Source organism: Psammomys obesus, unplaced genomic scaffold (genome assembly GCF_907164565.1).
Source record: "Psammomys obesus unplaced genomic scaffold, mPsaObe1.curated_primary_1811, whole genome shotgun sequence".
In the NCBI taxonomy this organism is placed as follows: domain Eukaryota; kingdom Metazoa; phylum Chordata; class Mammalia; order Rodentia; family Muridae; genus Psammomys; species Psammomys obesus.
In genome coordinates, this window is record NW_026585504.1 from 10,950,523 (window position 1) to 10,966,067 (window position 15,545).

Sequence of the window (15,545 nt, forward strand, 5' to 3'; positions counted from 1 at the left end):
TCCTCAGCCCCCACATCACTGCTCACCATTCCCTTCCTCCTCTCCGAGGCCCTCAGCCCCACAAGGAGTCCCTTTGAGGAGGGTGCTTGACTTTCCCAGAGCGGCGCTCCAGGATTTTGGAGGAAGCGGGGTCCTCTTCACTAGGTCAAGAGTCATTTGGGTTCAGAGCCATGGGGCCGAGAGGCTGAGGTGAGTAAGTGCAGGGAGTCTGTCAGCCTCTGAGCAAAGCCAAGGTTAGAAATGCTCCTCCTGAATTCCAGGGGGAAACAGGGCACGCCCACTGGACGCACTATTTAGGTTTTATACCTATGTTACCATTGCACAGCGCTGTTGATTTCAGTGACACAAAAGGAAAACACACTACTTTGCCCAAGCAAACAAATTTTAGTGATTTTTATTTCAGGTCAATTTGCCCCAACGTGTTTCCCCAGAGCAGCCATAAAATATGCCAAGAAAAAAACAAAAACAAGCCATTTATCGGATAAACAATTTTTGAGGTTTTTTTTCTGTGATTAAATATTATACACACACTAACAAGAAGAAGAAAAATCAGCACCTGTAGTCTTAAACTTTACAAGTGTCTCCGCTCTTATCTTATTTATTCTTTAAAGCCCACGTAACTGTTTATATAGAAAGTTAATAAGTGGTAGGGTCTGGATACATTTTTAAAGTGGATTGGAAATCGGTGAGATTATTTTTCAATGAGACATTTATTTTGATTTCATCTATGCAAAGAATTAGAGGGAAAAAAAAAAGCAAAATAGTACTAAGGTAGAGATTTCAAAATATTTAGCCAGGAAGACAATTTATATGTTAAGAATCGACTCTGTTTCATTTAACTGGAGCATGCATCTCTTTCTCACCTCGCTAAGACAACGCCAGCTAGCAGCAAATGCAGGCTACATGTTAGCAGGGGTCACTTGTAAGCTCACTATCTGCTGCATTAAATAAACCTTATTTAGGCAACTGCTTTGAACACTTTGCAGATTCTGGTCCTTCCTGAAGTTTTCCGTTATTGATTTTTAAATCTTCACAAACTTCTCAGGAGGCCAAGCAGAATCGTGCCGCTGACCCAGTGGCTCTTTTTCTGTGATAGCCACCTGCGGTCACCCTCCCGGCCTGTTGGTGTTTATGGAGAGCCTGCTGTGGGCCTGAGGCCTGCACCAGGGCCGTGCAGCAGACGCCATGGAAACAAGAGATTAAATTTGCCTGGAGCTTTCATCCAGATTAGCAAGGACTATAAGCACGTCAGCCAGGTATTAATTTCTTGCTTACCAGCAACAACGACAAAATAGTTTTCTAGCAACATCATGGCTTTCGATGTTTCTTAAGCTGGTGGGAAAAGCTCTCATTAATAACTTTTTTTTTTAAAGACAAAATTTATGTAGAATCGGATAGGCTAGCCTCCAGAGGTTTGTATATTCACGGATGAGGTTTTACAACACAAAGTAGCAGATGTATTTCATAATTATTCACACACCAAGGTACATTTCTTATCTTTGATGCTTTAAGAGTAAAATGTCAGGACATTTTTGTGATTTCCTCTAACCATTAACACAGGAGGGAGGTTCTTGGTCAGAATTTCTAGCCACGCCATGTACAACAAATCCGATATAGATCCTTTCCTTGCCACTGGAAGGCTCCTGATGACATGGAAGAAAAATTAAAACCGAAGAGAAAGTTACAGCCAGCAGGGACATTATCTGTGCTTCTGAATTAGCAATAACCAGCAGCCTGGAAGGTTTATCATGTTCCCCCTCAAATAAGGGCACTGCAATTATTATTATTTTGAATACAGAAATAAAATTGATGCATTTTCCAGATAATGCAAACATCTATAAGTGAGAAAAAATGGCTTAATCATTATACAGACAAAATAAAATCGTAACTCCTGATTTTACTTTAAATAAAGAATGTAATCAGAAGCTATCCGCCCTATGGAGGAAGCTACTCTTCCCTCCAAGATCTACCGGCGTTGGGGGCATTAGAAATGGCAGTCCTCCAAGGCTACACCATGCTTTAAGATACGTATCTTCGCATATAGGTCGGCTCGTGGGATAAAAATGAAATCGTTGGACATCTCCCCATTCTTGAGCAATTTTTTTTCAGTAGGCATACTCCTAACATTAGTGGGACCGTGAGCTAAAGAATGAAAATGGAAAAGCTCATGGCCCCTTGTCTTTGGTGACGCGTTCCCACACTGCAGGGAACTCTGTGGGTCAGCTGTGGACATGCACAGCTCAGGAGCTCCCACCCAAGGAAGGTGCCCGTGAGCCTGGGGCCCACTTGGGCTATTGGGAGGGAATTTCAGCATTCCAGGCTCCTGAAGCCTGGTCCATGTGGAACCATAAGGGTAGTTTCAGTGCGACGTTCCTGGCCCCATGAGTGTGGTAGGACTGCAAGTTCTAGGCAATTCGAGTTCAAGGCAATCCCTGAGACGTTCCCAGGACCCCATCACCCCCATCTTAGGCTGACGTTTATCTTTTTTCACTGCCTAAACTCCCATATGGTCCAACCCATCTTTTAAAAACATCTGTCCACTGGGCAGCCCAGTCATCCTATCCCTTCTTCCTACCAATCTTAACTTACAGCACGATCAGGTTGGCAGCTCGGGAGTGTTCCTGTAGGAGCTCATTCAGGCGAACTTGGCGGTAACTCTGGGGACAGAGTTTATACGGAGGTGAGCGCAGGTCTACCAGAGTTATGAATGAGAGTTTACCTTCCCACCTCAAGTCATGGATGAGCAGAAGATATCATTTTAAAAGAGTAATTACTAAAAAGAAACAGGGTGTACTTTTAAAAACAAAGGTTCAATGTAAAGCTTCATGGGAAATTTTAGAAATGTAAAGGGTGAGCCTGGATTGTCACTGTGAGATGGTAGCTTATCAGGTTCTAGGGGTGTAGTGCAAACAAGACAAATGGCAACCCCCCCCCCAAAAAAAAAAGACCAGTGCAGAGAGAGAGTTTGGGAACAGGCTTTCGTTTTAAGAAAACCAATTGAATCTTGCTATCCCGTTGATAGCCTAAGAAGATAGGTTCTGTCCTGTTCTGTTTTCTCTAAGTTCCCTGACAATATTAGTATAGGACAGGTTTCAAGTAAAAAGCCACCAGTAAACTCACTGGAAAACTATTTTACAGTGATAAGGATAATATTCATTTTTTTTTTTTTTGTATTTCACTGGTTCAGACCCAATCCCAGATAGATGTCTATCTGGGATTGGGTCTGAACCAGTGAAATACAAAAAATTATATGCTTTGCCTCTGTTAACACTGGGTACTTAATTAAACGTACAATTTATTGTTCTATTTCAGCGTTGTCTTCACTCATGCTGGAAGGGTTTATTATGTTCTTCCTCTAAGTCTCCCAGCTGAGATACTAATGTAGTTTATAAGTTCTTGTGGCCCTTGTTCTTTAATGTCCAGTTAAGATGTTGAGTTTTGTACTTAAATCTGCATCCCTGTTTTTTTTATCATCGTCATCATCATCATCATCATTAGAACTACTACTACTACCCCCCCCCCCTTCATCTTAAGCTCAGGCCAGAGAGAAACTTCTGGTTGCTCTCTGTCTCCCTCAGATGCCTGGGATTTGTGATCCTCTTGCTTCAGCCTCCAGAGTGCTGGGATTACAGGCTGTTATGCTATCCTCGAAAACTCATCATTTCACATCCATTACAAGTGTGTGTCAGATGCAACTTACACACACACACACACACACACACACACACACACACACACCATTGTCTTATCATTCCTGTCTGTGTGTGACGTATGTACAAGTGCTGCAGTGGGCTGCAGATGTCAGAGGGCAACTTTTTATGAATCTATTTTCTGCTTCCACATCTGGACCTGGGGACTGAACTCAAGACTCCCGAGGAGCTGTCTTGCTAGCACCAGGCGCAACATCTGTGTGCTTATCATGTGTAGTGTTTGTCATCATAAATTTCTAGAGATTTTTTTGCTAGTTTTTCACAGCTATGTTTAGCAGGTTAAGAGTCTCTGTTATTCTTTAAATTGTGGGTCAATTTATCTTTATCCATATTGCATGCCTAATGACTGAAGTTATTTTTTGCTTAAGAAAAATAAATTTCGAAGGAAACCTCACAATATGGACCAATAGCTTGTTTTGTTAACTTAAAAATAAGTTTTTTTTCTAGAAAAAAAAAAGGGTTTTCTAAATAATTATATCCAGTAATATGATTGAAAAGCATCTGAAAATACAGGTGGCCAGGATGCTGAGTAAGGCAGGTTGACCAGGAGTGTCAAGTTTTTGAAATCAACCACTGATTCCTCTTTCACCTAATCAGACAGTACAGTGAAAACGAAGGAAGACAATTCCTCACCTTTTCCTTGACTGCTTCCAGTTCTGCATCTGTAATTTTCCACGGACTTTCTCTTTTTAATTTCTCAGCAGTGGTCAAATCTTTGTGGCTTTCATGGAGCCGATAAGGTTCAATCATCTCTTCAAAAACTTTCCAGCTGAAATTGGAATTGTAAAGGAGGCTGCACAGTGGGAAACTGGACTCATTATTTCACAGATGCTCGGAATCAGAGCTGAATGGTATGCAAATCCTTTAAGAGAAATCTCCATAGGGAACTTACTGTGAAGGAAACCTTGGACATAGTACTCCCGCAGTAGTCAAAGGAAGCAGTTGGTGTGTTTGAGGCCTAGTTAGTTTGCAAGGGTCATCAATATTATTAATTCATGACCACGTGGATAGTAACTACTCCACAGCTATGTTTTCCGCATAATGGAGTTAAAGACCCATTTGTGCTGTAGACACCTAAGCCCACATCTGAGTTTCTATTTGCTTGTTGTTCTGATCAGTGGGAGGCATCTATCAGTTTCTGTACTTGAGAGATGACCTCTATTCGTTGCAAACTGGGGTCCCTTTTCACCTGCAGTCAACTAACAATGCCCATCCTGTCAGGAGGCTTTTGGGCAGATAGGAAAATAGCCTGGGCTCCCACAGGCTTAACAGTTCTAGTGCAAAAATGTCTGCTGAAAATAATGGTGTCCTTGTCCTGGTGTTTGATGTTGCTGTCTGAGATTTTCAAATGACTATTATTCATGTTTGTGTTAAGTGAGAGGATGAAAATCAATAACATTTAATGCCTAAAAATCTGAGGCCATCTTAGGGCATCTAAAAATAAATCATTGAGAAAGCAGGAAGCTGTATGTGAGAGCTATGGAACATTTAAAAACTGCGAGGAGAATCTCATTCTTGTCTTACATGATAATCTCCTAAGATTTATTCTTCAAACCACAGCACAAAGCAAAGCTTATAATTTATGGAAGGAGTTGTCTTCAGAGCTCCGAATACTTTTCTTTAGTTTTATATAAGTTAGTACTTACAATTTAGTAACTATGGGATGAATGATAATTAGAATCCATATGCTTTGTGGTTAAGAAATTAAAAATACAAAGCGATGAATTTAATTATCTCATCAGTTGGCCAGATTTAGAATTTGCAGATAAAAGTGTGGAGATTACAAAGGAGTGAAATCATCTCTGCCGGTAAAGCCTTGGTTACAGGACCGAAGAGATACTGAATGCAGCAGATTTCTAGTACACTGACTCACACTGAGACAGACAAGCAAGAGAATTGATGGTGCCCCTATTATTCTTTCAACAATACTTCCATTTCCTGTTACTTCCCATGGTGTAAGGCTCTACAGGGCTGTGATGACACTCAGTGACATGCAGGCACTGGCCTCCGAGCCTGGATTATTGCTCTAGCTCTTCTACTGTCCTCAGTATAGTTACCCTGGCCACTGGGAGCTTTGTGCGAGCCCAAGTGTATGAAGCGCCTTGGGAAGGTGAGGCAGCAGGGTGCTGACCAGGCCCAGAACTTGGTTTCCATATGGAAAGTACTGTTTAAACTCTACATGTTCTTCTCCTGGTAGAGCCAGAGTTGCTCTGCACCTCATCTGGAGCCTGGCTAGAAAGCACAGCGTAAAAATGATTTCCCAAGAAGCAGAGTGGAGTGGAAATCAGTGGTTGTTTGCACAGTGTCCGTGGTGAGAACTGTTCCGTCTATAGCATCAAGCAGTTTAGCACATTTCCACGCTTTCCAAGACAGTTTTGAACTAATACACACCTGATATTATGGTGCCTACCATCGGTGGCCCAGTGGTTGGGGGGGGGGGACAACGAATTCTAAATGAAGTGCAAGCTGACCTCAGTGACTAGGGACAGCCACTTTCTCTCCTACTGAACACACAAGAACAACTATGCAGTCCTATTTGTTACTGTCGGTCATCCTGCTATTATGAGCCAAATAAACTTTACACAAGAAGGTAGAATAGGGAGAACGAAAGAGAACCAGTCCTTAGTTATACAGTTTAATTTCTAGGTTGTTTACCCAAAAGCCAGCCTACACTTGTACTTAATTGTGTGTGACAATCATTTCTGTCATCTAAATCACTATGAGGTTTTCTCGCACTTGCATTTGAAACGTGCTAAGGGACACAGTGTTGTGAGGAGGCTGTCTTTGCCCGTTCCTCTGCTGATTTCTTGTCTCCAGCTGTCCCCTTTCCGTCCCAGTCAGGTGATCTTAAAGCAGGACATAGTTTCTGTTCTCACTTATCTGATTTCTGTTTTCTTTTTTAAGTTTGGAAAAAAAAAGTTATTTATTTTTATTTTATATGCATCGGTGTTTAGGCTGCCTGCACATCTATGCACCACCTATGCCGGAGGTCCAGGTAGACCAGAACAGGGCGTTGGATCTCCTGGAACTGGAGGTCTAGATGGTTGCTAGCCACCATGCAGATCTTAAGAATTGAACCCTGGTCCTCTGGAAGAACAGCCAGTGGTCTTAATGCTGGGCCATCTTTCCAGGTGCTAAGTGATTTTTTTTAAAAAATACCTTTTAATGGACTCTCAGCCTTATCTGTAATATCAGCTGTTAAATATAAACAAAGATTAATTCAATATTTTTAAAAGTAACTAATAACTGCTCTTTTCATACCAATGTTTAACACTGTTTTAACTGCATAAAACTTTCTCCCTGAGAGAGGAATGGTAAGGAGGAAAATGATGTATTTTCATTTCAAAGAAAGGATATTAATTTAAAACTTTCTCTTTGGTCCACATAAGCTTCTCTCTTGCACAGTAATATATTATAGTTGTTGTTGTTTTTTGACTACGCTAGCATCTAGTATCTTTAAACTAAATTATCTAGTTAATTGCGTTCAGTTTCTTTTTGACTTCCATATAAAGACTGTTGTCTTTGGCCCATGACTTTTCATTCGGTTTATACAATAAAAATGGAGTCTAACCGCAATATGTCCTATGTTTCTTCAGCCACAGTTATTCTCTCATTTAGTTGATATTTGTAATGTCTTCATCCTTGCCCCTCTCATGTTTAGAGATAAGGTTTCCGTGCCAGAAAGACTCAGACATGGCTAACTAACACAAAGAATTACACAAAGGTGATTGAAAGATAATTTAACATTAGCCTTCCACAAGCAAATGACTGACAAACTGTTATCTACCTTGTATAACACCAGGTGAGCCAGAAAAAACAAAAAGCGATCTGGGGATAGTTATTAATGGTGGTGAAGGAAGTCCAGTCTTCACGAAGACCACCATGGGTGCTGAAATTCAAACAGTATTTTTTCTCTCTCTCTTTTTAAAAACTTATTTATTTATCATGTATACATTGTTCTGCTTGCATGTACACCTGCAGGCCAGAAGAGGGCAGCAGATCTCATTATAGATGGTTGTGAGTCACCACGTGGTTGCTGGGAATTGAACTCAGGACCTCTGGAAGAGCATCCAGTGCTTTTAATTTCTGAGCCACCTCTCCAGCCCTCATGTATTCTTCCTCTTTAAAGGCTTGTTTATCCATGTATTTTATGTATACGAGTTTTCTGTCTTTATGTATGCCAGAAGAGGGAATCAGATCCCGTTATAGATTGGTTGTGAGCCACCATGTGGGTGCTGGGAATTGAACTCAGGACCTCTGTAAGTGCAGCCAGTGCTCTTAACTACTGAGCCAGCTCTCCAGCCACTAGGGCAATGTTCTCTCTATGGCTTAGCTCAGTGGCCTGGGGCTGCGTCCATCTAGAAGAGCCTTCTCTCTTTGATTGGACCATCCAGAGGAATTAATACAAATGTGCTCAACCTGCTACCAGAGGCCATGGGTGCCACGGACCAAATGAGTGTTTTCTGTTCTAAACTAGGGCTACTTTCAAATCCTGGGACATGAGTTGCCAGCAGGGTACATGGCATTTTACAAAGCAATATGGCCAAAGTGTGGTAGAAGGATGAGAGATGGGTTTTCTGCACACGCCTCCTGGCAGATGGCCTCTTTTCTCACGACAGCACAGAATGGCCACCACAATTATTTCACCTTAGTAAAGGATGGATGTGTTCTCCCTGTATCGTTTTTCCAACCTTGATACAGCAGAAAGTCTGTGAAACTCTGAAACCTAAGTTACTGGTTTCTCGAGGAAGAGAAGTCATTCTCTTTGCAGGAGGACAATCTGTGAGGAACACCAGTGGTGTCTGGAATAAAGTTTCATACAAGGACAAAAACGAAAACGCCCCGAGAAGAGGCCAGCATGGGGCAAGGCTCAGCGTAGTAAGATGACGTGTGTCTGTCCTATGACAAGTAGGTATTCCCGGAACCGAGAGGCCGGTTAATAAATGTAACATATCACATGCTCAGAACAGCAAGGTTAAGAACGCAGGGTGGTGGCTGCCGCAGCTGAGTGGAGGCTAGGATGGGTGACACAGAAAGAAACAGGTCTCTCCAGGTACAGAAAACTAGGTCAAGGAGTACAAAGACGAGGGAGTTGAGGCAGAACTACCTACTTGTGAAGATAAATAATGAGGAAAAATCCCACTACTGTAAAACCTGGGGGCTAAGTTGTGCTCAGCGTAGAACAGGAGCTTAAAGAGAAGCAGCATCTATCCTCCAGACCATGGAAGGCGGCTCAGCCTTGACATACAATGATAGCTAACCCTGCCACTAAGGGCTTCACGCTGAGAGTCATTCTGCCTGTTCTGTTACGAAGGATCCATCTCTCCCAACCAGAACCACACGATGAGCGTGTTGGGTCAGATGACTGAAAATGCCACAGAGTACTGACCAAGTGCTCTTCAAGTGAAGAGAGACTGCGTGGCAATCCAGTTTGGATCGGAACAGTACTCCCACTTACCAGGGGGATTGCACACCTGCTGTTTTACTCACTTGCCTGTAAGCTCAGAAGCGTAAGCATGTCAGGCACTGGAGGTATGGGTGACACTAGGGGACGTCATAGAGCAGGTCTGGTTAGCCCTGTTACTGTCAGCTTTCTTACGGGTGAAGGGGCTTTACAAAGCATTCTAACCTTAGCGAGGTGTGGACACCCTAAACAAGACGGAGTTCAAGTTTATCTGGTCAACAAAGCCCACCTTAAGCCTAAATATTTTTAGATATTTATCAAGTTCCTCTAGGAAACACTATACCTCAAGAAAGGAAGAAGTGAGAAGACTTGGAGATTGCAAAAGTAGAAGCTGTCAAGAATTGCCAGAGAAAGCAGAAACTGTGCTCAAAAAGGGGGCAACGGGACTGACTATAGGACCCAAGACACTTAGAAGCCTCCATGTCCCGCTATGTGGGCTCCACTCTACTTTAAGACAAACATATTACATCGTATCCACAAGATACAGTAAATATAACTTGCTGCAAGAAACTGAAAACTTCTTGTAATTGCTAAATGATAAGCCCAAGCAGTTCATTTAATTTATAATTGACCAGGATAACAGGCAATATCCTTGCAGCTTGGGGATATCCTGTGAAGAAATAACCTGTGATAAGAGTGATACCATTGCCACCAGCTGAAAGGTCTGTGGAATGCTGAAGTTCACACGGTGAAGCCTAAGGCTCCAAAGTCGTGAGGTTTGGAGGTGGGGCCTTTAAGGGACACTTAGCTTGACATAGAGTCCCAAGGTGGCCTTGCTGGGCAGGGTGCTGCATGCCTTTAAGCCCAGAGCCTGAGGGGCAGAGACAGTGGATCTCTGAGTTCGAGGCCAGCCTGGTCTACACAGTGAATTCCAGGACAGCCAAGGCTACACAGAGAAACTGTCTCAAAAACAAAATAAAACAAACAGAAAAGACGGTGGCCCCACAAGGGAATTAGTGCCCTAGTAGAAGAGAAAGTGATACCAGAATTCTTTCTCCACCTTATAAGGACATATAGGACCAGCTTCAGGCTAGAAAAAGCATCCTTAACAGGTGCATATCACAAAACACCTTGCTCTGGCACTGCTCCGTCTCCATCCAGGACTTAGAAACAAGTGTCCGTTGGCCAAGCTGCCCAGCCTATGGCATTTTGTTAATGGCTAAGATAATAATGGAATTGATAAATTCAATAATTGATAAGGGTTAAAATGTTGCCACGCTCTGAAGACATTTAGGTGATAATTTCAGCTTTGCCAGCTTCCTGTTTTCTGGGAGTGGGGCTTCTAAATCACCTTCCTAGGTCTCAGGTAGTTTTAGGTGTTCCCTCAAGAGTTCACAGGCCTCACGCATTGAGCCCTGTAGCACCTAAAACCTAAAACAGTACTGGGATGGGCCCCTTTCCTCGGTTTCTCACCATAACCCTCTTCTCTCCATTAAAACCCGACTGGGTGGTTCTGTGTCATAGTTATTGAGAAGCATTTCTTTAATACCTATCATGAAGCCATTACAGTAAATACATTACATTTTCATCTTTTGTTAAGCAACATGAAAAAAAAATGAGAAAGAAGCAGGGGTGGTCAGCGGAGCTTGCTAAACAATTCATACCTCTCTTTGTTTGGCTTAATGTTGATGTCTCCAATTATATGGATGTCTGCAAATTTTATCCTGAATTTGCTGAGTAGAGAAGCCATTCTGGAAAAAAAAAAGAGAGAGAGAGAGAGAGAGAAACACACATCACTAGTACCTATGTAATTACTCTCTATCAAAAGTGTCTTTGTGTTTGAGTTAAGGTATCAAAAGCAATCAGTGTAGCTTTCAGACAGAGGCTTTCCAGTTTCGATTTGCGTCAACAGACGTGTTAGAGACGTTAAGTGGGAGCCAAGCTGTTCCGCAGAAGATAGACAGCAGTCAGTCGGCGAGCCACACACCTGCGAGCTCAGTGTGCCGAGGCAGGAGGGCTCTGAGGTAGACCACACTGGACTGTGCAGTGAGTTCCAGGCCAGCAGGACACACTCAGAGACACCTTGTCATAAAAATAAAATCCAAGATATAAAGAGAAGAAAGCCCAGTGGATACCAGAAAACTGAAAGGGCAAAGGGAACTTTGCATTCATCTTTATGAGAGAGAATATTATCCGCAAGACAGGCGCGCTAACTCTTCTGGCTGGAAGGTTTCATAAACTTGCCCACAGACTAGTAGCCACAGTGAATGGCTAAGTGTTGTTCTCCCCTGGAAACTGGTAATTTTAACATAAAGTTATAGAAATCTTGTAATGGTGGTACAGAGACTCCTAGACTTACCATTTGAGTTTTTCCAGTTCGGTTTGTTATTCTCTTTCTATCTATCTATGTATCTATCTATCTATCTATCTATCTATCTATCTATCTATCTATCTATCTATCTACCTACCTACCTATCCCATCCACTTCTTAAGGGCAATTAATGTATGCAATATTATTACATGAGCATTATAACGTTTTCGTTGAAAGTAAATAAGTGTAATTATATCCTTGTTATAAAATGTGGGTAGGCCATCACTACAGTCTTCTGAGAGGGATGGCAGTCCTGTCATTAGTGCAAGTTTTTGGAGCTCAGGACTTAAACCTGCCATGCAGGACCGAGAGCTGCTGATGGTGTTTCCCTAGGCTTCCCATGACAGCGATGAGTACATCCTGCTCTTGGATGTTTGTTGTTCTCACATGTATGTACCAGCTCCCAGTGGCTGCATTAGTGAAAAACTACAAAGATACATGATGCAACTTTAATAAAAGTGTCTTCCTTCCTTCCTTCCTTCCTTCCTTCCTTCCTTCCTTCCTTCCTTCCTTCCTTCCTTCCTTCCTTCCTTCCTTTCTGTCTTTGTCTGTCTTTCTTTCTTCTTTCTCTCTCTTTCTCTTTCTTACTTTCTCTTTCTTTCTTTCTTTCTCTCTCTCTCTCTCTCTCTCTCTCAAGACAGGGTGTCATTATGTAGCCTTGGCTTGTCAGGAACTCAACATATAGATCAGGTTGGCCATGAACTCCCTGTGAACTCCAGGCTGGGCTCAATTCAAAAGATCTGTCTGTCTCTACCTCCCAAGTGCTGAGAATTAAGGCATGTGCCATCACACCCAGATATCTCAAAGACGTTTAAAGCACTGAAAATTAAAGCAATAGATCAGCCCATCCTCAGAATGACAGAAAGTTGTGCCACAGATTACTCACGAAAGTTTTTCCTCCTCGATGCGGTTGATCTTTCCTCCAACATAGATCCTTAATTTACAGTCTTTCCACTTTTTTCTGAGAGTCAAGATATATGGGATAAGAAGTGTTAGCCCTGAAATAAAGAGAAAATAAAGGATGAGAGAAACTGAGAGAGAAAAAATGAGAGCATTATTTTTATTCTTTCCCATTATCATAACTGCTAAATGATTTATAGCCTTCGGGAAGTAAGGAATTGGGTTCTCAAGCTGACGTCCTTTTCCTATACAAGCACTTTATTTAATAACAGAGCAGGACTTCTGCTCCCCAGGGGACATTCTGGACAACTTACCTCCATCATCAAATAACCACCAGACATCAATCGTGCCTTTTCCTTGTTTCTTTTTAAACTGGGCGCTGGCCTCCACCAGTTTCTGATTGAACTCCCCCACATGTGTTGACTGGATGGTGGTGATGTTACCGTCTGAAATGGAGGACACAGTGATGCCTCTGTTTGTCTTTTGAGGACAGAAGCAGTGGGCTACTTTTAGACTCTTCTCCGTATCACCACAGTGGAATTACGATTCAGGCGTGTGGTGGCTTACACTTCAAAGGTAGCCCACAAGCTTATTTTTCTAGAGATGAGGAGAGAGGGCTGGGGAGGTCGCGTGGTTGTCAAAGTGGAAATGACATGAATGGTGGCACTTGTGTGCGATCCCGGCCCTGGGGAGATGGATTGCTGGCCTCACTGGCCAGCCAGCCTGCCTTGCCTGGAGAATTCCAGGCCCATGAGAGGCCCTGCCTCCAAGTGGGTGAGTAGCTTTCTTGAGGATGCCAAGGAAGGCTGTCCTCTGGCCTCGACCCGCACATGTACTAACAGCACCTCCATCTATCCACACATACATGCACCCATCCACGCATACAGACATAAACTACCCTTTCACTGGAGATTTCACTCAAGCACAGTTCTGACGTAAGCCCCATGAAGGTCTAGATCTCAATTTTCCAGAGATTGTACACATCTTAAATTCTACCTACTTCTCTCACTAGCCTGACTTGGATCTGTTTCCGCTTCAAGAGATCTGCGAACCTAACGTTGTGAATTTGACGTGTGAATCTTTGTGAATGATAATGAAAAACACATAGATTGGAAAAAAAATGCTTTGAGTTATAATTAAGGATGGATGCATATGTAATACTTAGGAGTGTTTAATGTTTGTCTAAAACATTTATTAATTCGTTTCATATTATTCTATTAGTTTTACTTATGTGCATGTGCGCATAGGTGTGTGTTGTGTTTGTGCAGGTGAATGCAGGTGCCCACATAGGACAGAGGTAACTGAATCCTCATGGAGCTGGAACTGCAGGTCGTGAGACACCTGATGAGGGTCCTGGGACTGTAACATAGGTCCTCTGGAAGGGCAGCCAGCGCTTTCAGACACTGAGCCATCTCTCCGGTGTCACATTTAATAATTTTTGACTCTGACATGGATATAGAGGAGAATCAGGCACACCAGACTTATGTCCTAACACTTGTCACCGGGGTTCTTTAGCATGCTGTCCATATTATTTCTATGTTTTTGTTTTTGTTTTTTTTTTTTTTTTGCTTTTGAGAGTTGGGTTACTTTGTGAATCTAAAGCAAAGTGGCAGCCTCCTCAGAGCCCCGCCCCCGCAGAGCCCCGCCCCCACAGAGCTGCTTCTGATCTAGCCCTATTGAAGATGCTTTGCTCCGTCTTTCCTGTGTTGCCATGATATGGGCCTGTCAATTCTAAAGCAACTATCTCAAAATGTTTTAATATCCTTAGGACTGCTGAGAGAGAAAGTAAATTTATTTGTAGACTGGGCCAAACTCTGCCCTTACTTCCATGCAAATCAAAGTGTCTGGAGGAATCGTTTAGGAGAGCCTGCAGGTTTGGGTATGATGTAGAGCTCAAAAGAGTTGTTGCCACCTCAAGCCTGTGGTGGCGCAGGCCTCCTGTAGAGCAGTGTTTGAATTCTTAGGTATTGGAGTACACAACAGTCTGGCTTTGTTTTTCTGAACGCCAACATGCGTTGGCGTTCAGAAAAGTGTCTTTTTACCAAAACAAGTGCTGTGATGGAGGACTAGACTGCAGAACAAACAAGCCTTGCCTATATGAATGACGGCCGTGCTCTCCTCTCGATGAGAATGAGGGGAGGGGTTGAGCTTTGACTTTGAACTTGGCTTTTGCTTTTCCAGGTTTTGTCACTTAGTAGAGATTAATATTACAGAGAAGACAGCAATGGAAAATAATTTTAAAGCATTATTGCTGATTACATATTTTAAGCATGTGTTTATTTTTGCATGGGTGTATGTGTGGGCACATGTGTGCCACGGCATGCATATGGAAGTCAGAGGCCAACTTGGGGGCCAGTCAGTTTTCTCATTTCACCACATGGGTTCCAGGGATCAAACTCAGGTTGCCAGGCCAGGTGGTAGCCGCTTTAACCTGCTCAGTCATCCCATAGGCCCTCAGTACTAATTTTATACCAGCTCCAGCTTCAAGAATCAAATATCTCATGGGAAATACACACACACACACACACACACACACACACACACACACACATACATACATACATACACATATACAGGTATTTATATGGTATGTGTATGTAAGTATGGATGTACGGATGGGTACATGGATGGATTGATTGATTGATTGAGACAGGCTCTGGGTATACTGGAACTCACTATGCAGACTAGGCTGGCCTCACATACACAGAGATCTGCCTGCCGTTGCCTCCCAAGTCCTGGGATTAAAGGGGCTGGAGAGATGGCTCGGTAGTTAAGAGTGCTGCACTTCCAAGGGACAAAGGTTCAGTTCCCAGCAGCCATGCACCCATGTCAGGTAGCTTGTAGCCCAGCTCTAGGGCATCTGCTGCCCTCTTCTGGCACGCACACTCATAGGCGCAAACGTGTGAATTGAAAAGCAAACCATTTTTTTTTTTTTTTAAACTTGGCAGGAAAAATTAAGTTTCACACAGTCTGTGGGATACAAACTGTGTTCGTATTTTCTGTCATCCTCATATAACGGGTGAAACTCCAGTCTTGGGGCACGTACAGTAGCACAAGCCAATAGAATTGGAGCTGTTTACAAGTCGGGAAGTGGTCTTTTAGAGCAGGCTGTCTCCCTAGACCAAAGCTTCAGTACGGATACTGCCACTGGTCTAACAGC

At 42.8% G+C, this 15,545-nt stretch overlaps 1 protein-coding gene across 3 annotated transcripts in view; it reads right to left on the reverse strand.

The window, feature by feature from the left end:
- Positions 1–364: 364 nt before the first annotated feature.
- The window catches only part of Slc12a1 (solute carrier family 12 member 1), a 75,348-nt gene continuing 60,167 nt past the window's right edge, over positions 365–15,545 (reverse strand). For all 3 annotated transcript variants that reach the window (XM_055620895.1, XM_055620807.1, XM_055620977.1), the window contains exons 21-26: positions 12,700–12,831; positions 12,372–12,483; positions 10,779–10,865; positions 4,344–4,479; positions 2,590–2,657; positions 365–1,643 (exon numbers count right to left, since the gene is read on the reverse strand). In XM_055620895.1, the coding sequence (XP_055476870.1) occupies positions 1,508–1,643; positions 2,590–2,657; positions 4,344–4,479; positions 10,779–10,865; positions 12,372–12,483; positions 12,700–12,831 (671 nt within the window). In that variant the 3' untranslated portion in view covers positions 365–1,507. The remainder of the gene's footprint in view (positions 1,644–2,589; positions 2,658–4,343; positions 4,480–10,778; positions 10,866–12,371; positions 12,484–12,699; positions 12,832–15,545) is intronic.